Source organism: Vulpes vulpes, chromosome 13 (genome assembly GCF_048418805.1).
Source record: "Vulpes vulpes isolate BD-2025 chromosome 13, VulVul3, whole genome shotgun sequence".
Classification (NCBI taxonomy): Eukaryota; Metazoa; Chordata; class Mammalia; order Carnivora; family Canidae; genus Vulpes; species Vulpes vulpes.
The window spans coordinates 50,779,780-50,806,820 of record NC_132792.1 but is presented as its reverse complement, the minus strand read 5'-3'; the positions used below and the strand labels follow the sequence as shown (position 1 = coordinate 50,806,820).

Genomic DNA, 27,041 nt, shown 5'->3' with positions numbered 1-27,041 from the left:
GCGATCCTGGAGACCCGGGATCGAATCCCACATCGGGCTCCCGGTGCATGGAGCCTGCTTCTCCCTCTGCCTGTGTCTCTAACTCTCTCTCTCTCTCTCTCTCTCTCTGTGACTATCATAAATAAATAAAAGTTTAAAAAAAAAAAGATACAATGATATGAAATGTAGAAATAAGTGAAAACTCAAAGATCATCTAGATTGGCCTCTTCTTTTAAAGACGGAGACACTGGAGCTTTGCAATGTAAATGACCTAGAGAAGGTCACCCAGCTACAAGACAATAGAACCAGGAATTAAGCCCATGACTTCAGATGCTGAATGATACTCTATTTTACAGCATCATATGCTCTGTTTCCCTTTAGTAATAGAATGACTCAAGATTGTAACATATTTGACTTTATTCAATTTTTTCTAGTATCTAATCATTTAGGAGCTTGATAAATGGAAAAGTTCTGCATACGTCATTATTGGGGGTAATTCTCATTATTGGGGATAATTCTCACAGATACGTAACACAACAAAAACCCTATATGCTGTGTAGGATGATATATATTTGTGGTATAACAATAGCAATAATAATAATAACTTACATATAAATAATGCATTACACTTTCTGAAGTACTTTCATATGAATGAAATTTCTCCTCACATCAACTGTGTGAAGTAGCCATTGTTGCCTCCATTGTACATATTACATCATACATTGCCTCTCTAACTCATGAAATATGCAATAGATGCCTTTCCCCTTCCCATACCAGTCAGATAATTAATGAATAGTTGCTGAGACCTAGCACTTTTCTGGCATCCTTCATGGACACAAAGCAGTATAGGATTTGGTGTGTGACCTTCAACACAAGCTATCAAAACTTCAGAAAAAAACAACAACAATGAATCACTGAAATAGTAATTAGTAAAAGTTTATTGTGTATACACCAAAAAGACAGCTTGCAGACCAGGAGCACCCAAACCAAAACATGGAAAGATGCTCAGAGGTATATTGTTATACAGCAGTTCATACAATACAGAGGCGGTAACTGTTTATCCTTTACACTAGTGACTGGTTACAATATTAGAATTTTCTTAAAGGAAAGGGAATTGCTTCGTGGTTACTTCCTATTAATTTTGGGGAACAATTTAAGTTTCACTTATAATTACCATAGGTACCAAAGCAAGAAGCAACCCAGGTCAAGTTAACCTCCCTTGTCTTGCAAAATAAGCTAAATTAAGTTTGTTTATGACTACACTGATATTGTTTGCTCAGAGAATTTTCAAGCCTGGTCTCTGTTGGTGTTTGATTTTAACAGTGCAGTGTAGGAGTGCCCGGGTGGTTCAGTTGGTTGAGCAACTGACTCTTGGTTTCAGCCCAGGTCATGATGTCTTAGGTCGAGGAATCAAACCTTGGGTTGCTTCCTAATCTGTGGAGAGTCTGCTTGAGATTCTCTCCATCTGCCCTTTCCCCTCTCCTTCCTCCACTTGTGCATGTGATTGAGTGTGGGTGACCTCTCTCTCTCTCTCTCTTAAATAAAGAAATATATTTTTTAAAGATTGTATTTATTTATTCATGAGAGACACACAGCGAGAGGCAGAGACATAGGCAGAGGGAGAAGCAGGCTCCTGATGGGGAGCCTGATGCGAGACTCAATCCTGGAACCCCAGGATCATGACCTCAGCCAAAGGCAGATGCTTAACCATTGAGCCACCCAGGTGTCCCTGAAATAAATAAATCTTAAATACATATATATATGTATATATATACACACAGTGTATATATATATACACACAGTGCAGTCTAGCTAAGGGAAACAGTATTGAGATTAATAAAATGTGGTATAACACAGGATAGGTTTTAATAAAAGTCCAAATGTTTAGATTTGGCTAGCTTTGAGTGCAGTAAGTGTTCTCCAAATGCCAAATTACATTAAGGAAATACAATACAAGCCCACCAAATGATTTATTTTGGAAATCCTAAATCTGAATTCTATCATCAATTTACTCTACATTATTTATCTTATTTCTTTAAGATTTTATTTGTTTGTTTGTTTGTTTGTTTATGAGAGAGAGAGAGAGAGAGAGAGAGAGAAAGAACGGGAGGAGGGACAAAGGGAGAGTGTGGAGACTGAATTGGGCTCCATCTCAGGACCCTGAACTGAAATCAAGAGTCACACAGTTAACCAACTGAGCCACTCAGGTACCCTTACATTATTTATCTTACTTAATGCAACTTCCATGCATTGATGTTGCATTAATAACTTGAAAACAAAGGCAATTATAGAAAATCAAGAATAAGTATGCTATGATGCCAAATGCAAGATTGTGCAAAAATTCATGTCCATCTTAAATTCCAGCAAGGGAGTAATATTCTTTAGTCTTGATGGATATGAAATTTAGACTTATCACAGATCTAGTTTTCAAAAACCTTTAACTATAAAAGCATTAATCCTTTGTTGCTGGGATATTCACTTTGCACCAGCAGACCAATTAAAACTGTTGCACAGGGGCTCCTGGGTGGTTCAGTGGGTTAAGCATCAACTCTTGATTCTGGCTCAGGTCAGGATTTCAGGCTCATGAGATAGAGCCCTATGTAGGGCTCTGCATTCAGTGGGGATCTACTTGAGATTCTTCCTCTCCTCCACCCCTACTCCTGCTCTCTCTCTCACTCAAATAAATAAATCTTTAAAAAAAAAAAAAAAAAAAAAAAGGAAAGAAGAGAAAAAAACAGTTGCATTGCAGTTGGTTACTAAGGGGAGGATTTTAGATAATGCCCAGATCCCAGTCCAGGTAACTGAGATCTGAACACTTTGCATGTCATCACTGATTTTTTTAATAGCAAAATGTGCAAGGCGCTTTTTCAAAAATTAGTCCCATACTACATATTTTGAGTAATTTGAACTTGTTTTCTAAATTCTGCTGAAAAAAAGTTTATATTTTGCAGAAGTTTAGCATTACTTTATAGCTTTGTTTTCCCTGTTGCTCCACATTTTGCTATTTTGAAACCTTAACTTTCCCATATGCCATGGATAATGGCCAATTGTGATGCATTCTGTGGAAATAACAAAGATAAGAAGTAAACAGTTGCTTCCCTAACAAAAGACTTGATTATATCTGAGTTGATTTTACCATAGTATCTTCACTCCCTACTGTTACCTAGTGTCATGTTGGGGACATTTGGTACTCCTGATTTTGATGACCTTTCACTCCATTTTGACTGATAGCAACATAGTAATAGCCAACATTAAATTTCTAACTTTGGAAGACCTTGGCACAGTGGTTTTCAAACTAGCCACATATTGGAATCACCTAGAAAAATACTGATGCCTCGCTCTTACCCATCACCCATAGATTATGATGTAGTGGGTCTGTGATACAATCTTGGTATTGGGATATTTAAAAACTTCCAGATGATTCTAAAGTGCAGCCATATTTAAAGAGATACCACTTAGTTCCGAAGAAATATTCCTGAAAGCTTAGCTGGAGTGACTTATTCAAAAATCAGAAATAATCACAGTCAACATGAAACTGAAATGGTCATTGAGAAAATCTAACTACTGTGCTACCTTCTAGGCAGTAGTGTGATAGTAAGTAGGTTTCTTGATTGTTTTTTATACCTGTACAAATACTACTCTTAATAAATTTAGCCACTTGGTGTGTATCTCAACAGCTCTGAGATCTTGTGAATTCTCTTCATTTTGAGGTGTAATAAAATGACCTATTTAACATCATGTGTGTTACTAGGTAAATAACAATAACAAAAGACATCTCTCTAATGCTTTTCCTATGCCAAGCACATTATATATATATATTACTTTTTTTTAAATCTCCCACAACTCTTTGAAGAATGCTGTATTATTATCCCCATTTTTACAATGAAGGAACCAAGGGACAGAGAAAGAAATTAAGGAACCACTGATACATAGTTAGTAAGCAGCAAACTGGAATTTGACTCAGCAGTCTGATTGCTCTTAGCTACCATGTTATACCAAAAAGAAATCTTGTTCTATAAAAAATAATTGCGAATTGGTATTATATTCTGAGACTATCTTTGAATACTGCAGAACTTTAGCTCCCTCTCCTGCTGCCGGTTGTTTGAAACTCTTTTTCAAATCTAGCAACGTATAGCACCTGCTGAAATGATCATTTTATCTTCCTCATTATCAGTGTAGTTCCACTTTTCCTGTTACAAAAACAGAAATTGCTCATGACTTTTGTATAATAGAGCAATTATGTTTATTGGGGAATACATTTTATTGCAAGTCGTATTACTACAACCTCTAAAAATAGCACCATGGTTTTAAGACTCTGCTTTTTATGGGTTTATCAAGCTGGAGCCAAAAACAATAAATAAAAAAAACCACACCTCGGTTATGATGCTCACAGACACGTGTTGACCAAATGCCCAGGGACAGAGAAGGACTTGCCAAATAGGGCTTTAAAAAAAATGTTTTTTGGAAATAACTTTAAACTTGCAAAAAAGTTGCAAGAACTGAACTGCTACAAAGAAAATATATATAGCCTCTCATCAGATTTGCCTATTGTTAGGTTTTACCCCATTTGCTTTATTAATTGCTCTCACTAATGTATATGCGTACACATGAATATGCATACATTTTTTAAAGTAAAAAAGTTTTTAAAAAATAAATTGCATATATTACGGCCTATTACCCCCAAATACTTCACAGTGTGTATTTCCCAAGAATAAGGATATTCTCTGGCATAATCACAATATGCTTCTAACTCTATTTACCATCTATATTCCAATTTATTTCAATTTACCAATTAACCTAATATTGTCCTTTGGAGTATGTCTTTTACCTCTTGTCCAGGATCTAGCCTAGGATTACTTACTGGATTTAATCATCATATATTTTGAAAGTAATTTAATCTAGAACATTTCCATAGAGCCTTTCTTTGTCTCCTATGACAATGCCAGTTTTGAAAAATTCGATCAATACCACCCTCCTTTTTTTTTAATAGAACATTCCTCATTTGGGACATCTGGGTGGCTCAGTGGATGAGCGGCTGCCTTTGGCTCAGGTTTTGATCCTGGGTCCTGGATCGAATACCACATCAGGCTCCCCACAGGGATCCTGCTTCTCCCTCTGCCTGTGTCTCTGCCTCTCTGTGTGTCTCTCATGAATAAGTAAAATCTTAAAAAAAAAAAAAAAAAAAAAAAAAAAAGAACATTCCTTCTTTGGAATTTGTCTGATGTTTCTCCATGATTCAATCCAGATAGGGATTCTGGACTGAAATACTACATAAGTGACGTTCCTTCTTAGGGTATCATATCTGAGGGCCTAGGTCCCAGCCCCTCACTGGTGATGTTAGGGGGTGATTACCCAGTCAAGGAGTTGTCCAATTTTTTCACTGCTTAGTTAAACTATTTTTCCCTCTCATAACAATGAGCAGTCTGTGAAGAGATACTTTAGGACCAAACTAATATCCTTCTCCTAATCAAAATTTCCCTCTAGATTTAGCACCCATTGGCAATTCTTGTTTGAGCCAATATTTACTGTGGGGATTAAAAAATGATGACTTTCCATTTCTAGTGCTCCTTCCACATTTACCAGTCAGCCCACAGCATTCTGCTCTAAGGAAGACTCTTCTCTTTCTCCCTATTATAATTATGGATTCTTGGATCCTTATTTTTCATTCAGTGGTTTATAAGCTATGATTTTTTCACAACTATTTTATTTTTCAAATTGCCCCAGCTTTAACCAAGGGGAACACCTCCAAGCTGGCTCCCATATTTTGATGGCATGCCTCTATTATTTTTTTAAACACTTCCTTACTTTCTGGTATAATAAGATATTTTAGGCTCATCTTATACCTTCCCTGACCTCACATTGGAATCAGTTGTTTCTCCAAGGAACCCTCATTTCTTTCAGTGGGGAATGACATTGGACACTAAGATCTGGGCAGTAGGTGGACTCATTCCTACTGAGGTGCAATTGCTTCTAAGCCCTCTGGGCAGATAGAGCTAGGAAATATATGGGTGTCTATACACATACACATAAATACATTTATATATACACACATAAATGCATGAAGATATTCATGTTCAATTACAAACACATATGCACATATATATATGCATGCCTTAGAAACCACAAATTTACATCTATTCCAATCCATTCTCACGTGATTCTTTCTTGCCTCCTTCATTCCATATTCATATATTTGTCTTCTATAGTGAAAATCCTGGCCCCTAACAACATCAACACATTTGTCATTTGCTCAATCATACAATACATCTGAAAGAGTTTCATTATTACTTGGGCACAGTAGTCCCTATCCTGCGTGTCAAAAATCAACTAGACCCAGTAATTCAATGCCTAGTTATTTATCCAGAAGGAAGGAACTCATATGTCCATCAAAAGCCTTGTGCAAGAATGTTTATAGCAGCTTTATTCATCATGGCCAAAATCTGGAAACAGCCCAACTGTCTTAAGAGAAGGGTAGATACGCGAACTGTGATATACTCATGCAATAGAATACTACTTAGCAATAAAAGAGCAAACTACTGCTACATGCAACAATATGGATGAACTTCAAAAACATAATGCTGAGTTTAAAAAGGCAGACAGGGATCCCTGGGTGGCTCAGCGGTTTGGCGCCTGCCTTTGGCCCAGGACCTGATCCTGGAGGATCGAATCCCACGTCGGGCTCCCGGTGCATGGAGCCTGCTTCTCCCTCTGCCTGTGTCTCTGCCTCTCTCTCTCTCTCTCTCTCTCTCTCTCTCTCTCTCTCTCAATCTATCATAAATAAATAAAAATTTAAAAAAATTCAAAAAAAATAAAAAGGCAGACAGAAAGAACACATAATGTATGATTCCATTTATATGAAATTCAAGAACAGGCAAAAATAATCTAATGGCACACTTTTAGAGATATTACAAAAAAAACAGACAAGTTTCTAAGAGGTGTGTCCAAGGAGACAAAATAAAGTGAAGGTTCAACAAATGACCCCTCTTCATTCTCTAGCACTTTGGGACTTAGCACAAGTTACTCTACACTGGTTCCTCTTTTATAAAATGGAGATAATAATAGTATCTACCTGATAGGGTTGTTGTGTGAGATTGTGCTAAATATGGCAACACGGCATCTAAATCATCTGGGAGAGAGTAAATGAGCTTGGCACACAACACACATATACCACTTAGTAGCTGTTATCTTCAGGATATGATCTGTGTTCATGCATTGCCCTATACATGTATACTGCTGGTTGCGTTGTCCCCTAATCCCTACGACATTCAGGAAAGAAATACAGAAATAGTAAGAAACCATCAGTTTTCCATATTTACTTACTAATCCTTCTCTTAGAAAAAATATTTAGCACAATCATGTATGTACATGAAGGTAATTTTTGCGAAATAATCTGTAATAACTCCAAACTGGATATAACATAAAAATAGAACAACCATATTATATAATCATCATAAATTGGCATAGCACCTGTTGAAATGTGGGAGACTCTTTGTTAAAGTTACAAAAAGCAGAATGTAAAAAAGTATGAGGGCCATGGTTGCAGGTAAGTACAATATGTTCGCATGTACAAAGTGATAGCTCACACCATGTAGGATGGAAGCAATTGTTTTCCTCTTTTTAAGATTTTAAAAAACTTCCTAGTTGCTTTTTATTTTTAAAAAAAAAAGCATACTTTTTTGAATTAAAGATAATATTCTTTGTATAAAATCCCACACATTAAAGAAATGTGTGATGTAAAAACCCAATGACAGAAACCAAATCACTACTGGCTTTTGGTGGAGGTGGGACAGGGCAGGACATTGACTGGGCAGAGGCATGAGAAAACTTTCTGGGATTAGAAATGTACCATTATCTTGATCAGGATGTGAGTTATATGGGTGCATGTATTTGTCACGATGGATTAAACTCTACCCTTAATATCTGTGCATTTCACTGTCCATAAATTATCCCTCAATTTTAAAAAATCAGCTGGAGTAGAGGCTGCCCTTTTAGCTGAAATAGAACTCTGCTTTAAAACAGCTCCTTCTTGTAGTTTGTTTCACTTCTGATCCTCCTCCCCATCATCCTCATGTTACCCCAATCAATACATTTACTTCCTTTTACTATCAGATTATTTGCTTTACTATCATTTCTGTATACAAAGTACAACACGAGTTAGAATTTCACAGATAATTAAATCACAATGTCAACTATTTAGGTCTGGCCAATATACATACTTTAATATAGTAAGGAAATGCATGTAAATTAAAAAATGTTTAAACAACACTTAATTTTAGATTAATCCTCAGTTTAGGCCTTTACCTATTTGATCTATTAAGACAAAAGCAAAAACAAACAAACAAATTGCAGTATAGTCGGGTCTTGCCAACGAAAACTGTTGATTTCCAACCTCAAATGATCAAACATCACTTCAATGAGGAAATGATTTTTCTCAGACCTTCTCATAAATTCGGGTGCATACCACGCCCTTCATTTTACATTCCTTAAGAAAAGAGAGAGATTCGTTGAGTATCTAAAACTCAAACTAGGGAACAGCAAATCTGCACATAGCAACAGAAGATAAAAACAAGCTCATGAGATTAAACTTAGAAACGAATAGAACATCAGTATGTCAGTCTCTGGCGATTAGGAGTTACCGCCATTGAAATAGGAGAACAGTTTCGAAGTCAATCTATGTTACTATGGAAGAATTTTCTTAAAGTGGCAAGTTTTTATGCATAATTCGTGTGCATTTAAATCTACTAAAAGTGGATTTCAAAACTATGTGCACATTTGTTTCATCTGAGGAACATTTAAAAATACTGTTGGCTCCTTTTCACCCAAGAGATTTGCATTTAATTGATTTTTGTTGGGGGCCCCATATTGTTAATAATTCCCCATGTAAATCTATTTTGTAGCTAGGGATAAGAACCTCTAAACTAAAGGAAAACACTTAAAATTACACGAATCTATAGTCAGTGTATGTATTATTAAGCACAGAAGATAAAACTTAAGAAAATTAAAGGTCATCTCGTCTAACCCTGATCATCATTCTTTATCTGCTGACAAAAACGTCTCCTTGAGCTGAGCTTAAATTATTGACATGGTGTAGTCCAAGTTTGGATTCTTGAAAGTAAAACACTTAGATATTTACAAATATTCTGTAATTGAGTCATTCAGGGTTTGTTTTGCTCTTAAAACTTAGATTTGCTTTTCTCTTTGTAAGTCCAAACTGGTGAGATTTATCCATATTTGACTTTACCATTATTTTTAGGCGTTCTTTCTAAAATTTTGGACCAATACTTGAAGTACTTATAGATGAGTCTTCATGGTTGAAATATCATCTAACCGTTAACTCTGACATTATTACTTACCCATTTTTAACCATTTGTATTGCAAAGAAGAAAATCTTGAAAATAATATTACACATTTCTTTATTTTAATACCATTATTTTGTATTTAGAAGTGAAACTACTCTTACCACTACCATTTTCCCATCCACCAACTTTCTTTTTATTGTTGTCTCTTTGCCATCCCATTTCTGCACTTGATTCAATGAGCCTCTTGACAAGGTTACAATGCTCTGCAAAGACAAATTCATATAATCGAGTTGTTTGGATTTTGGTTGATCAGAGAAATTCATTCACTATTGAATTGTTTTCATAATAGATGTCTCATGAAGCACATTAATTTTCTGTTTTATTTATTTATTTATTTATTTATTTATTTATTTATTTATTTATTTATTTATTTTAGATTTTATTTATTCATGAGAGACACAGAGAGAGAGGCAGAGACATATGCAGGGGGACTTGATCCCAGGACCCAGGGTTGACGACCTGAGCGAAAAGCAGATGCTCAACCCCTGAGCCACCCAGGTGCCCCTATTTTATTTATTTTAAAGTAGCCTCCACACCCAGCATTGGAGTCAAAATCAAAATCCTGAGATCAAGTAAGGGGCCTCAAAGGCACATTCATTTTCAATAGAACAGAGTGGTCTACCCTTTTGAACACTAACAGGAGTAATCTTCTCAAATCCTAGAATGAGCCAACTTTGAAGAGAAACATTAAAATTTACCTTTGCTTTCCTGTTGTCAGCTGTGGTTTCTTCAAATTCCTGACCTAACTTGAAGGAGATCTCTGTATTTTTGAATGTACTCTCAGTTCTTATAGTTATAATATCCCCTTTCTTGCTGATGATCACACGGGGTTTGGCTAAATTTCCCAGTTTTCTGGTGGCTAACCCCACACCTAAAAATCAAGATAGTGTTAGTATTCTTTTGACAAAGAGTTATACCTAGAGAGACTGTGAATGGCCACATTCTGTGTTCAGTTGTGCCTCAGATGTGGAGATGGCAGGTAGTATCACTGACTCCTGAGGACCTCCTCCCACATTACACCACCTAATGGAAATACCTGCGCATAGACTTAAATATTTTAGGTTTTATTATTACAAGAATAACGTCTGCAGATTTTAAAGAAAAATGCATTTAGCCTAAATAGTTCAAGTCATCCACTTTTACCACATCCAACCCCACAGTCCTTGAAAATCACCGATCTTTTGTATGGATCATTCCAGACATTTTAGTTTCTACATATAACTATTACAGGTATTTTTTAAATGAGACTATGACAGATACCCACTATTCTATGATTTCTTCTCCTCAGTAGTATATTATGGATATAGAAAAGAATTCCCCCCACATCCTTAATAGAATCTCGTTGCTGAAATTTTGTCATGGCCCCTAAGCTTAGCTGGTAGAAAAAAACTATCCATCTCCTTTCAAGATCTGTACCATTATACATGATCATAATTAATGTGATTTTTAAAAAATGTTCTGCATTTGAAAAATGAAACAAAATTAGACTCTTGGGTTTTATTACTATTATTACTAAGACTATAGAAACACATGGAAAAGGAGAAATGTCAAATGAGAGAAATAAATGAACGAAAAACTAGTTTTATATACATATAAAAAACTAGTTTTATGTGTATATATGATCTCTGCAGTAGGGTCTGAAAATGTACACTATACTAAACTCCCAGGTGATCTTATGCATTCTAAACTTGAAAATGACAGAATTACGGAGTCTTTCATTGACACTCTTGTATTTTTGCTTCTTCCTCAGCTATGAACTCAAGTCCATAAGTCTATCCAGACTTGTTAGTATGGATCTTCCCCCATAATTTCTAGTAGTTTTCTAGGCAATATGACATGATTTTGCTCATTTTACTTAAAAATACAACCTTTCTCATAAGCTTTCTGAACAGGTAAGGAAAGTTACAGGCACTTTGACAAGCATAGCAACCAGGATCATTGGAATCTCTTCCTATTATATTTATACAGCTCTGGAAATTTCCAAAGATACTTCTCACCTATTGTCCTCATATCATGGAACATTCTCTAGAGATAGTATAAAGTTGATAAAACTTATAACTAGATTTTTCCATCTTCATCCATTGCTCCAACTCCAGGAAAGTCTGATGTTAGCCTAACATCAGTAATTAATGTAAACTTCTGGTTTAGTCAAACACCAAAATTTTAAGTTGAAGTTTCTATTAACTTTAGTATATTCAGCTACTTATTTTATGAGAACTTCAGCTGTTATAAAATGAACCTTCAGGAAAGCCAGAGGATGGGTTGACTAAGCCTCTAAAATTTCTTTCCTCTAAAATCAAAGTCTTACTGATATGAAACTACCTTATCTGAAACCACCTTTGAAATCAGTGAAGGTTCCATATAATTAAGCAGCTCTTAGGTTAAAATCTATTAAGATTTCCACAAAGTGTACTAAATTATTGGAATGACACAATAGAAGATTAATTGCAGGAAAGGATTGTACTTCAGCCTGTGTAAACTTCCACAGAGTCCTAGAAAAGGAGTTAGAAGGATATAGTCATGCAGTCTTCTCAAAAAGGATCTTCTCAACTAGAGCAACAAGGAACATTTCTTACCCAGAGCTTTCATGTAATCATCAAAGTGCTCACTGGAGACAAGTTTCCAGGTGCCCAGGAATCTGTTGCTCATGATGACGGATGACAATTCAACACACTTCTAGATGAGACTTAGAAGACTCAAATGAGATGCTGAAGCCTCAGAAGATTCTTTTCAAAGATGTCCAAAGCATGTGACTCTCACAAAGACCCAATGGGGAAAAGCAGTGTCAGGACTGGGCAATGAATTATCCAGTAGGACAATAGAAATCCCTACATAATGTTTCCTTTAGTCTCCAAAAATTTTTATAAAGATCAATGAGAGTACTCTTTGGACGTTCAAAAAAATTTTTGGTCGATCTTACATTTTTAAGAAGTGCTTAGTCTTTAACGCTTTGGAAAAGACCCAATGAATTGAGTCCTATATACCAAACTAAATTATATGAGCATGAATGAGAGAGAGAGAGAGACCGAGACTGTGTGTGTGTGTGTGTGTGTGTGTGTGTGTGTGTGTGTTAGGCATCTTGGTCACTCCCAATCCTGAGTCTGCACAATTAAGAATTCTTATTGAAAGAGAAGAAAGAGAGGAAAATGTCCATGAGTATTGTGATAACCGCCTCAAATATGTTGTGGGAGAGAAATGCAGGGAAGCAGTGTGAGGAAGTATTCATAGGTAAGAGAGGCTTGGCATAGTTCACATATCCCAGGCAGGCAGAGTAGGCGACAATACGGTCAGTCTATTACAGCAGAGCACAGAAATTGTATTCATAGGATGGATAAGAAGTAACACTAGAGCGTGATCTTTGACCACAGCAAAGATTTCCATCTAAAAAAAACCCTTACGTCCAAATTAAGCAGGCCCTTAGTTAATACAACTACTTTGAGTTTAAGCCTTTAAAATAAAGCTTATAAAGAGTTTTATGAAGAGAAGGATTTTCTATACAAATAATACTAGCGTATACTAAGAGCTTCTTATGGGCCAGTTGCTATGCTAAGTGCTTATTACCAATTATTTCATTTAATTATCTTAACACATCCAAGAGTTAGGTACTATTATTATATCCATTTTGCTGATGAGAAAACTGAAGCTTGGGGAGGCTAGGTAACTTGCTCCCAAGCTTCTCATTCTCTCGAATGAGCAAAAAGCAAGGTTTGAACACGACATTGTTCTCCAGCCTGGACCCTGGGCCATTATCTTACACTGCTCCCTTTATACCACATATACAGAAAGGTGTTGGCCAAAGGTCAGATGATGCTAACATCACCATGACTGGATAGAGACTTTCATTCTCTGCCCCCAAATCAAGAAAGGTGAAAATCAAGAGATGAGAAAAAAAAAATCAAGAGATGAGGCACAAGGCTACCATGGTACATCAGATCCCTCGTGTTTGACCAGGAGGAGCAGATATAAAACCACTTCCAATTAAGTGTCCCTCTTGGGAATACCTTCTTGCTGCCATACTTTTTCCTAGTGGTTTCCTATACTGGCATCAATCCTGACTGTGAGATACTGATATTACTAGATTGTAAATATTCGTACACAGGCTGGCACTCTTCACAACAATGGAAAAATATCCCATCATCAGTTTGCTCATAATAGGTGGGATTGCTGGCCTCCTGGGCTCATGTTACCAATGTCATAGCTGTTCTATAACCAATGCACTTGTGTCATTAGGGTCCAAGTTGGGTCAAAATATGGAATCTTATACTGTGAGTCTGAGTCTCACTTTATATTACTCGTGCATGGATAACTCAAAGTGGGAATGAAATAGTAACTAGAAAAATTCCTCAGCTAACCAGCTAACCCAGCCCTAGACCTAAGAGAATATAACTGGAGAAAGGACATTGTACTGGGAAAGAAAAAACAGCTCTGAAAAAAGGGGGCTTTTAATTAGAGAATGTGTTATTCTCTCTCTCTCTCTCTCTCTCTCTCTCTCTTTTTTGAGATTTTATTTATTTGAGAGAGACAGAGTGACTGAGTGGGAGAATCTGTAGAAAGACTCTGAAGCAGACTCCATGCTGAGCGCAGAGCCCAATGTAGGACTTGATCCCACAACTGTGAGATCATGACCTGAACTAAAACTGAGTCAGTCACTTAACTGACTGAGCCACTCAGGTGCCCCAAGAATGTTTTATTTTCTTATCCAACCCACTTAATAAAAATGAGTGATGGTATCACTTGTGTCCTCAAAAAAAATTTTTTTGTGATCCTACTTTATCGAGAAGTATAGCATTCAACATTTAGGTGTTCTACCTAAATCTGTGAAGAACTCTCAGACCACCCTACTTGAGCTGAGCCCTTGTATTCAGAGGGATTGATATGGGAGAGCTGTATGAATTTTCAGCAGTTCTGGTATTGCACACAGAAATAGCTGTGGAATTAAAATATAAACATTGAGCTAGATATTGGCAATGCTTATAACTTTGAAGCAGTTTTAAACAAAGAAAAGAATTTTCTATTTTAGCTTATCATCAATGTATCTGACTGCTGGAAAGAACCAGATTTATTCAGACAGAGATAAAATTCTGGGGCTCATATGTGAGTCAAAGGTGAAGATCAAAGCAATGAGCAAAGATCCAGACTGAACCAGGCTTGAGACGTTAAATCACTCCTAGCTAAGAAAGTAATCAGTGTCCTAGCGAAAAAGAATAGATAATAAACACCAGAACCATATTATAACTAGATATATATATTTAGACTTGAATGAAATATTTGTGAGATGGATCTACAGTAGTCTGTTTACAGTATGGATTCACCTTTCACAGATTTATTGCCTATGTAAATTCTCCTGATAAGGGGAGCTACTTGAGTCATACACTGAAAAGAACATCCAGAGGTCCAAACAAAATAAAGAAAACTTCCTCTATATATATGTTATGTAAATATTCCTCACATATTGTCCTCAAGCTACATCCAATTATATATTTGAAAAAGTGGTAACCAACTGTCCAAAGAATTCATGATCATCCACTTGAGTGCCAAAGATCTGACTCCATTCCTTTCAATCATTTAACGGCAAAAGTATTGAGAGCCAACTAAGTGCTACTAAGTTCAAGGTTAAATATCATTGAACAAAATTCCATGCCCTTTTGGAACTTACTTTCTATATTAAAATTATTACATAGTGTGAAATTGTTTGTAAAATAGAGATACTGTGATCATAATTAGTAGAATGAAAAGCACACCAAATAATATGTCACTATAAATAAAACAGTCATTTTTAAAAATAATTAAATAAACAAATAAAGACTTTAAAATTTTCACTTGGGGGGCCTGGGTGGCTCAGCAGTTGAGTGACTGCCTTTGGCTCAGGGCATGGTCCTGCAGTCCTGGGATTGAATCCCACATTAGGCTCCCCTCAAGAAGTCTGCTTCTCCCTCTGTCTAGGTCTCTGCCTCTCTCTCTCTGTCTCTCATGAATAAATAAATAAAATCTTTAATAAAAATATAATAAAATTTTTACTTCCTTATGATAGATGAGGAAATTAAGCTAACTTTCCAACTATGACACCTTAGAAAAAATGGATGATTTTTTAAAATTCTTCAAGGCATCAGAGAGATTAAAAGACAAAAACTAAGGGTCTAGGATTTGGGTGAAAAAGGAGAGGCCAGAGAAACAGTCCCAATATTTGGGGCTATCCCCCCCTAGGGAGTTATGAATTCTGCCAAAGGCAAATGAGAGGCAAAAGCCTGAGGAACATTTATGACTAGGTTACAAGGGTTAGGGGAACAATGAGGGAAAGTCCTAGTCACTCATCGTGCTTTCTTTGGTTTGGGACTTTGAAAGGTTGCAGCATGGGGCGGGGGGGGGGGGGGGGGGAGAGAATGAAATAGGTCTGTGCTAATATCAATTCAATTCTTAAAATTAGTGTGATCTGGATAGCCAGCCAACCTAGCTACCAGTCAGAAACAAACACTCTCCAAAAGAAGATGTCACCAAAAGTCTAAATTATTCTATAATCTTTCATGTACACTGTTATTAAAAAAAAAAAAATAGAGGGGCATCCGAATGGCTCAGTCGGGTAAGCATGAGACTCTTGTTTTTGGCCCCAGTCGTGATCTCAGGGTCCAGGGATTGAGCCCCACAGAGGCTCTGCTCTCAGCCCCGAGCGTGCTGGAGATTATTTCCCTCTCCCTTTCTTTCTCCCTCTGCTCCTACCCCTGCTCACATGTGTGTGCTTGCTCGCTCGCTCACTCTCAAATAAATAAATAAATAAATAGAGCAAAGAGACAGGAAAATATGCTCAAAAAGCAAAAGAAACAGGAGTCCACAGAAATAGATGATTAACAGAGCAGATATTAGTAAAATAAAAATAAGCACATTATAGAAAATATCATCAAAACCAACAGATCTTTTTAAAGACCAATAAAATTGAGAGACATCTGGGTGACTCAGTCTGTTAAGCGGGGGACTCTTGGTTTCAGCTCAGGTCAAGATCTCAGGGTCTTGAAATCAAACTCCACATCAGGTGGTGAGTCTGCTTGGGATGCTCTCTCTCCCTCTACCCCTCCCCCGACCTTGCACACTCGCACATGCTCTGTCTCCCCATCTCTCAATAAATAAATACATTTTTTTTAAAAAAGAGGCTGAGAAAATTGGCAAACTTTTAGCAAGAGGGACTTTAAAAGAAAGAAGGCAAAAGTTACTGATCACAGGAATAAAACAAGATATATCCTACAGTCATTAAAAATTGTAAAAGATCGTAAAAAAATAATATGTGCTACTTCATGCTGATACATTTTAAGATTTAAAACAATTTTAAATTTAAAGAAAACACAATTTACCAAAAATAATATAAGATGAAGTAAAAATATGAATATTCCCAAATCCATTATTATTGAATCTATACTTAAAATTTCTCTCACAAAGATATTCCCGGCCCCTAAGCCTCACCACTGAATTCTGATAAATACTTACAGAAAAAAATAACACTCATCTTGCACAAAATCTTTCAGAGAATAGAAAAATAGTACTAATTTCCAACTTGCTTCTTCCAGTCTTTGTATATGCTCTTCTCCTTTCCTAGAATGTCTAGCCACGCCCATGTAGTTAATCCTTAAGCCTCAGCTCAATCACACTTTCCTACCCTTGGGCTGACATACTTTAGATTTCAACTCAATCATCTTTCTTAACCTTTTCTGGTATAACATCATTTATTAGTTATCACAATGGCAATTTTTACTAATTTTGGATATTATGTATCCAAATGTATATCATCCCCTGAAGTCTTGATTCCACACAAGTGGGGACAACATGTTACATTACTCAAGTAGTGTCCCAAGTACATAACACTATGTGTGGACAGTCAATAAATATTTGGTGACTGACTGAGAAAATATAAAATTTTCTACTTATGGGGGTTATTGTTTGCCTCAACTCATATAATAAATATTCTGAAAGCCTCTAAAATAATATTATTGATCAATAATATTATTCTCCTAAACTTCCTCCTCTCCCTCCCCTGCCTTTTCTTTCTTTTTTCATACACACCAGAAGCATGGAAAAAAGCACTGGCTCTGGGCCATAGCTAAGTGTGAAACTTAATGACAGCATTCATTCCTTCATTTGGTCACTCATATAGTCAGTGGTAAAAGCAAGTGATTCTTTCTATGTTCAGGATGACATGAGCATAGTATACCCCTGGGAAAGCACATGTGAGGTAATTCCAAGATTCATTATACCTATTCTCACCTGCCTGCATGCAGACAATTACTCAATACACATTAATTAAACTGAGGTAGCACAGGAGGGAACATAGTGAGTGAAGCACCAACAGTTCCTGCCCATATGGCCTTATATTCTAGTTAGGAAGATAGACATTAAACAAACATTCAGAGACATATTAGAATATTCAATTATTATTTTCTTTGTTTTCCCATTTATTATTTTCTATCACTTGCGAATGGAGATAGTGAGGAAACCATTAAAGAGCCAATGAACCACTATTATCTAGAAAGATCCCTCATGGAATTATTTAGACACCAGATGCTAGGATACTGATGATCTGATTTATCTTCAGAACTCAGCCACTAAGGCCTCTGATGCCCTTCCCAGGCAGTTATTTCACAGGTGACAATGGCACTTTAGGCCAGATATCTTCCTAGTACAGGTTTCATGTGTTTTTTCTCTACCTGTAACAATACAGAGATTATAGTTGCTAATGCAAATCTTTTCTTGCAACTTCCTTAGTCACCAGTGGGTATTTGATCTTTTGGTTGCTATGGTGACAGTTGCTGTGACATTTATGCTGCCCAAAGGTGGTTAATAGCTTTTCTTTTGTTGAATGGCAAGAGTCAGAAGTTGTTTTTGGTTCCTCCAAACAATACATTTGGCTTTGTTTTTACTAGACTTGAGCAGACATGGCCTCTTTTCCAAAATCTAGTCTAGGATTTCAAATCATTATTCCTGATAGAACACCTGAGAATTAAAGTTCCTCATTCACTAGGGAGGAAATAAAATACAATTTCTGCATTCCCATTTCTTTTGTTAGTCATTATAGTATATACTGAATTAGCCACAGTTTTTCTCTTCAATTTGCATTTTTCTTTCCTCTTAGTGAGAAAGTGACATTCACAACATTAAAGTAGGCTGTGCTTCTCAGGCATTAGCATAAAGAGCCATAGGAAATACTTTTTAGGACTCAGCCATCTGTTCCCTATATCTCATGGGAGAAAGGAATCCCTGAAAAATAATTCACTTGCAAAGCATAGTAAGAAGTGTTTGCGTGTCTAGCTTTATTTCATAAAGAACAAATATAAACTCATAAAAGTTGAAGTGATTTTTCTAACCATGTCTTATATAGCTAACCTGCTTTGTTTCCTACTTTATTTCTTTATTTCCTATCAAGGTTTTCAATAATTGAGATGATATACAGGTGTTGAGAGAAAGCATTATTTACACACACAGACACACAGACACACACTGTATTTGCTCTAAATGTTCAGTTTAGAAATCTTAAGACTTTAGGATTAGGTTACTTCAAGAAATACCTCACCCTAATTTTCTGCATACACAACTCTGTGAAGTAGACTCCATTTTGCAAAGGAGAAAACCAAAGTGGTTAAGCAGCTCATGGAGCTGTCTACAGCCAGGGTTCAAGTCCTGCTCTGACTGGTTCTTAAACCCCATTCATTCCACTTCACTGCAGGGTACCTCTAGGGTAACATACAAGTCCCATTCTTAGCATGGGGCTGGTGTCTAGATGGTTCCTCCCCAGTCTTGTCCCTCTCCAAAAATTACACAGGATCTAGATATTGAACTTCAAAATGGACAAGCTATATTTTCCCTAAACATTCAATTTAGAAATCTTGACAACTAATAACTTTGGGATTAGGTTATTTCCTGATATTTCATCCTAATTTACCATGTATTCTTTGTTATTATCTTTGGAATAGTCAGTTATCTTTTTATGGCTAGTAAAGAAAAGCATGATCTTTTATGTTTACTGCATTTTTGTACAAAAAGTATGAAAATTAAATACACTAAAAATATTAAAACAAATCATTTTATCAATGATTTACTAAATAGTATTGGGTAACAAAAAAGAAATCTAGTGAATTATTCTTTGGTAGTAGTATTAATCATGAATTTAGTATGACTGACCTTTGGATAATTAATACTTTCTCTAAAACTTCAATGTGGATTTGAAACATGGTGGTTTACTACTAAGTTATTCAGGTTAAAAATATCTGAAAATAAAATATATTTTCCTGTATGGCTTATAAAAACTACTCTTACTTCCTTTATTTCAAACCCTTTTGGAAAGTAAATAAATAATGGATTTTTATTGCTAAAGTCACTATAATGAAATATTCCATTATCTCCAACACAAGTTAACAAATATGACAGGCTATTATTTACTTACAGATAGATCATGATAAATCCAGTACAACTTGACAAACATGGCATGTCATCATTTACTTATAGATAGACGATGACTTGTGAAGGCAGGTCAGATATACCAGGAGACTGATCATGTGAAAGTCCTTAGCAAAGACAAATGATTCTAAATATAAATTTCACTGAATTTTTTTCCTACAGAAATTTTGACATGAGTTGACTGAGAATAAAAGTCAAAGCAATAGGGTTTCGAGATGCTGGGCTACTTGTGACATCAAAAGTTGTGAACTCCATCCCTAACATGTCGCTCTGTTCTAGCACCTACCATGGTTTTGAACGGTTGTCAGAGTAAGAATTTGTTAAGTGAATGATTTCCTCAGGAGCAGCATGTTTGATTCTAACTACTAAAGACTCAGCATCAGGCTTTTGGTTCATCTAGGCTCTTTGTACTTTGATTTATGGCATAACGGGAAGAGAAATGTCTTGAAAATTCAGAACTATATTAATTCTTGTCTTAATTATGCCTCTGTGAGTCCAAAGATGTTTTTAAGATTTTATTTATTCATGAGAAACACACAGAGAAAGGCAGAGACATAGGCAGAGGGAGAAGCAGGCTCTCTGATGCATGGGAGCCAGATGTGGAACTCGATCCCAGGACCCTGGGATCACAACCTGAACCAAAGGCAGACACGCCCCACTGAGCAACCCAGGTGTGCCCAAAGACTTTTTTTTAAGAGTCTGTTTGTTTGTTTGTTTGTTTGTTTGTTTGTTTATGAGAGAGAGAGAGCACAAGCAGGGAGAGGGGCAGAAGGAGAAGCAGACTCCCACACGAGGCTCCATCAGGGCTCAATGACCTGAGCCAAAGGCAGATGCTTAACCAACTGAGCCACCTAAGCATCCTATAAACCCAAAGATGTAAATGATTAACTGCCTAGTGCTTTTTAGAGTAGTATCTTCTTCCTGGTGGTTGAGAGGAACCCTTCAACCTCTGCTGCGGGCATTGCTAAAGTGGCTGACAGTCATCTGCGTTCACCTTGCAGAGACTGTCCTCTGACAAATGAACCATTGGCCCATGTTCCTCTTTGTGCAAGGACACCTTGGGGGCTGAGAGTCTCTTTGACTTCTGGAGGGCAAGCGTGGCCATATTTTGTACACACTTGAGGAAGGGTGGGCACAAGTCCTATGGGAATGAGTGTCACTGCCCACATCCAGCAGCTGTGCGGCCACCAGCAAGTCCATCATTTCAGGTGCACAGCTGTATGCTTCTGGTTTTAATATGACAAATCAGTTCTCTTATTTGGCCTCCTTCCTTTCCTCCATTCAGTTCTTGCCCCAGCCCCAGGCCAGGTGCTTTTCTATATTACCTTGCAATTTCATCCTTAGGAAGGAGCCTAGGGCAGACCCCAGGCCCCATTCACACCTGCTGTCCAAGTGTAGTTACTAATACAGCCCCTTTTGGCTGTAGACAACAAACTACATGGACATTCTACTTTAGCACATATGAAACATAACTCTCAGAATTTATTTTTGATCAACTATTATCTATTTTTTTAAACTTAAGGTGCAATGAGATATTTACATAATTCTCGCTCTTTCCCTTTTTCCTCCTCTAGGGTTTTCAAGCTTTCCGCTTAAATTTTACCTGTACTACTCTGTTTTGCTCTAAGCCCTGAGAGTACTTCCTAGCAACAGCCCTTCATGAAATTATGAAGGACTTTGTGTAGCTCTAACAATTATATATACAAAGCGTTGAGAAATTCAGGCCTGGCATGTAACATAATATCATTCCGCAAAGACTAAGCTGTCAACAGAGAGGGCAGATGTACTAGCCTGATTATTTCAAGTGGGCTTATCGATAAGTAAGACAATAATTGCTTTAAATGTTCTTCTATAAGAGTTCAACCACAGGTTATGAGGTTCAGGCTCTATTTTGTGTTCCATCAATCCTAACTACTTTAAGTAGAGCCTCCTCCCTCTGTAAAAATAAAAAGCCAGCAGTGTGGGTTTTCAGCATCTGTGCTACCCAAAGTAGTTTCCAACAATCGTATCTCCAGTGCACTACCTCCTCTGTGGGTCACAGGAATTTCCACAGAGCAGCCCTTTGACTGAATGTCTTAACCTAAATGGAACAGGTCTGCCGAACAGAACTCAAGGACTAGGGAAGGCAGGAGGACAGAGGCTCAGGGGGCCTTTGGTGCTCTTCTAATCATACCACAAGCAAGAAGCTTCTCACCTCACCAATTAATCAGTTTGTCCCCAGCCCTCACTGTCACACAGCTTCAAAACTGCACTTAATTTGTTGGTTTTATTGAGCAAATTTATGTTGAACAATTTTTAAAATCACTCGCCCTGAGATATATCTTCTTCATGCCCCAGAGTCCCATTAGTGAACAAGTTTCCATTATGCAGATACTTTCTTCAGACCTTTTCATAAATTCGAGTGCTGACAGTCTTATTCATGCTATATTCCTAAAAGCAGAAAGGGATCTATTAGAGTTGGTGGATGACAAGTTAAACTTGCTCTGTCCCTCCTTCCCCAGACTCTCAATTCAGAATGCAAAGCAACTCAGTAACTTGAGAAGCATGCGTCAAATAGGAGTATCTAAAAAATTCAATTTATAAAAAACTCACCACTACCATTTTCCCATCTACAATTTGTCTTTTGATTGTTGTCTCTTTGCCAAGCCATTTTTGGACGTGAATCATTGAACCACTGGTTAATGTTATGATGCTCTATAAATGCATAAAGGAATCAGTTAAAAATAACAATTCATGACACTCTAACCTACAGAAGACTAGACATCTACTTTTTCATTTCTATTTTGACATTCTTTTCCCCCATAATCCCTCCTCAGTTCTTGTCATAATTTATTTGATTTAATATTAAAATATTTATTATTAAATATTATGTTATTAAATACTGATTAAAATCACTTAATTTAAATATGACAAACTAGAGAAGTCTCAAGAGATTATTCAATTAATGCTCTCCTTCCGCAGATGAACAATACCTAAACTGTTTGTGAATAAACTATATGCTTTTTTATACAGTGACAAAGAGGGATCAGAAAAAAGTGAAAACTTGTCAAAGTTTTTGGCCCTGTTAACCATCAGAATAATTTGCAAAGGGGTTGACTATAGAGACATGAACAAAACAAGCCCAAACTGACTTGGTAATTAATCAGACTAGGTACGAATGAACCATGCTTAGCCACCTTCTGTTTTTTTCTGGATTGTGGAAAACCAAGAAGACTTAGTCTTTACCTTTACTTTCCGGTTGTCTGCTGTGGTTTCCTCAAATTCTTCCCCCAGTTTGAAGGAGATCTCAGTGTTTTTGAAGGAACTTTCTGTTTTGATGTTCACTTCATCCCCATTGGCACTTATGCTGATTCTTGGCTTCGCTAACCCTGCCAGGTTCCGGGCTGCTGCATTCATTCCTGTAAGGCAGTGTGCCTTCGTAAGACATTTAGGAAGTGCTAACAACTATTTTGGAAAGCAATTTAAAAAGAATATATATTTCCTCCGTTCAGGTTTTGGGTAATGTGTCATAATTTTTTCAGTGCTCACTATGATAGCTGGGTTGAGCCAAACAAGCCCATTCAGAAGGTCTATCTAGTGGTTACACTTGACATTTTGAAAAGCTCAATTCACTTTTTGAGGCTATTGTATCTTGTCTAAAATCTTCCAGACTCATGCTTCATCTAAAATATATGTCTGTGTGGTGCTTTTCAGGGGATCAAAACTCATGCTTTAGTTGGGGAAGTGTTACAACAGTAGTGCAGAGGGTGTTATTATCTTTATTTTAGAGATGAGTACACAGTGTCCCAGAGAAGCAGAAAGGCTTATTGTAGGTGATGTGTCTGGTAAGTAGCATAGCTGAGATTTAAACATGGGTTTTCTAATTGTCTAAGAATTTTAGCACACTTTAAAAAAGCAAAACAAGAAATACAATTTTCAGTTTATATAAACTACTCTGAAAGATAATGACTTAATGAAGATCCAGCTCAAGGGCATCTGGATTAGCTCAGTTGGGTGAGTATCTGACTCCTGATTTCAGCTCAGGTCATGATCTCAGGGTCATGGGATTAAGCCCTGAATCAGGTCCCTATTTGGCGCGTCTGCTTCAGATTCTCAATCTCTCTCTCCCTCTGCCCTCCCCTCTGCCTTTTTCTCTGCTCTCTCTCTCTCAAATAAATAAGTAAATAAAATCCTTTAAAAAAAAAATGAAGTTCAAGCTCCTGTCTTATTTGCAGATCACATTTAGATCTGGCCAAGTAAAGAGGAAGTATGCAAACTAGACAATTTGGCTAAGAGCCTGGCCAGATTGGGGAATGACCATTGTCAAACTTGATTCCTATAATAGGTACACAGAAGAGCTGAGTCCTCTCTCTCAGTGTCAATATTGAACTTGGTTTCACATTTAGATTGTGGAATCGATAAGACACATCTGACTTCAGAGAAGCAGTGTCAGCTGTGGATCACAGAAGAGAGAAGAGTGGGGTGGTTACAATGCAAGCTTTGCACTGTGAGCCCAGGCATGTACTTTCCTTCCTCTAACCTTTATATTTCACAGTAGCAGATCATGGATAACTATAGTACTTGCCTCCTACATGTGCTAGGAGATTAAGTGAAAAGACTTAGCATGGCAATGGCGCACAGTGGATGCTCAGCTATTATTCTCTGCCTAAGTCCAGTTCCCAATCAAAACAAGTGCTACTCTTGCCATAAGCCCAAAGTTCCTTAGATGCCCCCAAATTTAAACTCAAAACAGGTGAGTCTGAATCCATGCAGAAACAGGGAAACATGTTCTTAAATATGTTCTCTAGCTCCCTGAGAAAGTTGATATTGAGCATGAAGAAGGGACAAACATTACATTATGTACACATTGACTTATTATGCATTGATCAGCTCAGCCAAATTTAAAAAAGAAAATAAAGTTAAAAAAATTTTTGGCTTTATATACAGTTTATTATTGCAAGGGAGACTTCTCTTAATTAAATATTTAAAAATACGTAATCAAATATTAAATAATTACCATTCTTCTACCATTAGTGATAATAGTTGAGTTGTTATGGCCCTGAACCATTTTAATTGATGTTTATTCAACTTGAGGATGGAGCTAAAGGATGAATAGGTTTTATATTTCTGAGAAATATCCAGTGGTGAGACATTTGATGAGTAAAAATGTTACATTTCTTCAATAAAAAAATTTGAAATTCTTCCAAATATTTTTAAAATATCTCCTATATGTAAAAAAAAAAAAATCTCCTATATGTATGAAGAGTCTAAATATTAACCAACTGGAAGTTTCATTTGTTGCTATTGCTCTTTTGAAGTTATAACTTAAAGCAAACCTTGAAACAAATTTAGCTGATGAATTTAATTATAGATACTATTACCATCTATAAATTTGAAGCTAGGAAATACTATTAGTTGAAATGATGAAGCTAGAGAGAAACTCTAGGGCTTAGGATGATACTTTCAAAAATAATAAATGGACTTAAATATATGGATAATGACTAGAAGGAAGTATCTGTGAATAATTTTTGTATTTCAAAAATTATTGCTAGTAACAAAAAAATCAAAAACAGATACATAAACTTTGTTAATCTTATAGACTATTTCCTCCAAACACAAAAAAGAGATCTGTAGGAAAATTCGTTGTAAAATGCAAACCTAACCACATCACAAAATGTGTCGCCAGTTCCCAAATCTCATAATGGTATTTCTTACCCAGTTGTTTCAAGTATTCCTCAAAGTTTTCACTGGAGACCAGCTTCCAGGTTCCCAAGAAGGGCTCAATCATGGTGGAAAGCTTGCTGAGAAGAGGCACTCACAACCAAAAGCCAAAGAAACAGGGAACGCTGTGCTACCGGTACCTTAATTTAAAAGGCATCTTCATCATGTGACTTTTCTGGAATGACCAATGGGCAGCAGCAAGACCAAAGAGTCTAGATACCAGCATGACTCATTTTATTTACCTCCAAATTAAGAAACAGAAAATCAAAATGTAAAGTTGAATTTAAGTCAATGATTACAGCTTCTAGGAAAGAGATTTACACCCCCAAGTCACCTGCTAAATATTATTTGTGGAATGGAGACAATTTTCAATACATCAGCCCTTTGAAATTTGAATGCTGAGTCAACTCTAAAGGAAGATCCCAACAAGTGTCCAATAAACACCTGACTAAGGTGGTTTTCCCACCTGATAATAGAAGCACATCCTTGCTTGGTCCACCTCAGCTGTTTTTTGTTTGGACACGTCATGCTGCCAGAGTATACTCTTCATTAAAATAATATCCTCCTCTCCCTTCCTTGCAGGGTTGATGAATTGATATTAGTTAATGTAACTGAAGTGTCTTCAGTTGCTTGGAGTGAGGTATAGAGTATTATTAATATTATCATTACTGTTCATCAAGAGTAATTGCCCACTGGGAACAAAGGTAACAATTACCAGTGAATCGTGTTTTGTGACTTAAGTCCTAAAAAGGAGGTGGAGCTAATGCTTGGAAAATTCACCTTTCAGGCTTCCAAAGTAATTGTGATATTAAGATACCACTTGAAAAAAAAAATAAAAGATACCACTTGAAATTGTGAAGGGAAGTTTTAGAGAGACAAAGGGCACCTTGATATCTGCATTCTAAAAGACAAAGCAGTAGAATTTAAATCTTTGTACAATTACTTTTAAAGTCACCTTTGGTAACCCACGTAATATTATTATTGAAACAGTTGCATGTCTGAGTTTTCGTTACTTGCAGCTTAAGCCTTTGTCATCGATAGGCCTTAGCAAATAGCTTTACTTAAATGATTTATTTGGATGCTCAAAAACCAATCACACGTATATAATACTGGCCTCATGCACAGCAACTCCCATCTTTCCAGGTCCGACTCAAACATCCTCTTCTCTGTGAAATTGTTCAGAGCTAATGGATTCCTAGTATGTAGTACAGTTATACTTTCACAGAAAAATATTAGAGAACATTTCTTATAGTATTGCAAGTAGTTATTTTCCAACTTGTCCCTGGAGTTATTTTACAAGTGCATCAAGCACAAAAAAACATTTCTTACTCCTCTCCATATCCCAAAGACAGTGTCTGCTATAGGGTAGGTGGTCAATGAATGTTTTATGAATGATTGACAAAAGGAATAAACAGGTTTATTTCATTTTAATTGACAGTTCCCTTATTTCTGGTCTCAATCTCTCCAACAGTGACTCTAGGCAAGCTTGTAATACATTGGTCCAACCTGCTCACATGATAGGTCTTTTATTACCATCATCAGACAGTAGAGGGATTCTCAGATTTCTTC

General features: G+C 36.6%; 2 protein-coding genes across 2 annotated transcripts; both read right to left on the bottom strand.

Moving 5' to 3' along the window:
• Positions 1-8,171: 8,171 nt before the first annotated feature.
• Positions 8,172-14,482, bottom strand: LOC112931943 (myelin P2 protein). Its single transcript, XM_026014756.2, has 4 exons — positions 11,915-14,482; positions 10,037-10,209; positions 9,440-9,541; positions 8,172-8,461 (listed from the first exon to the last, which is right to left on the bottom strand). Exons 1-4 carry the CDS (start codon positions 11,985-11,987, stop codon positions 8,411-8,413), a joined length of 399 nt encoding a protein of 132 aa, XP_025870541.1. The 5' UTR covers positions 11,988-14,482; the 3' UTR covers positions 8,172-8,410.
• Positions 14,483-22,151: 7,669 nt separating this feature from the next.
• Positions 22,152-25,539, bottom strand: LOC112931950 (fatty acid-binding protein 9-like). The gene is made up of 4 exons (XM_026014768.1): positions 25,467-25,539; positions 22,998-23,170; positions 22,365-22,466; positions 22,152-22,202 (listed from the first exon to the last, which is right to left on the bottom strand). Exons 1-4 carry the CDS (start codon positions 25,537-25,539, stop codon positions 22,152-22,154), a joined length of 399 nt encoding a protein of 132 aa, XP_025870553.1.
• Between the last annotated feature and the right edge of the window lie 1,502 nt (positions 25,540-27,041).

Coding starts and splice junctions, on each gene's coding strand:
- LOC112931943 (XM_026014756.2), bottom strand. CDS start 11,987: ATGAGCAACAGATTCCTGGGCACCTGGAAACTTGTCTCCAGTGAGCAC. Junction 10,210..11,914: donor TGATTACATGAAAGCTCTGG/GTAAGAAATGTT, acceptor CTTGATTTTTAG/GTGTGGGGTTAGCCACCAGA. Junction 8,462..9,439: donor TGGATGGGAAAATGGTAGTG/GTAAGAGTAGTT, acceptor TCTTTTCTTAAG/GAATGTAAAATGAAGGGCGT.
- LOC112931950 (XM_026014768.1), bottom strand. CDS start 25,539: ATGATTGAGCCCTTCTTGGGAACCTGGAAGCTGGTCTCCAGTGAAAAC. Junction 23,171..25,466: donor GGAATACTTGAAACAACTGG/GTAAGAAATACC, acceptor ACTGCCTTACAG/GAATGAATGCAGCAGCCCGG. Junction 22,203..22,364: donor TAGATGGGAAAATGGTAGTG/GTGAGTTTTTTA, acceptor TTCTGCTTTTAG/GAATATAGCATGAATAAGAC.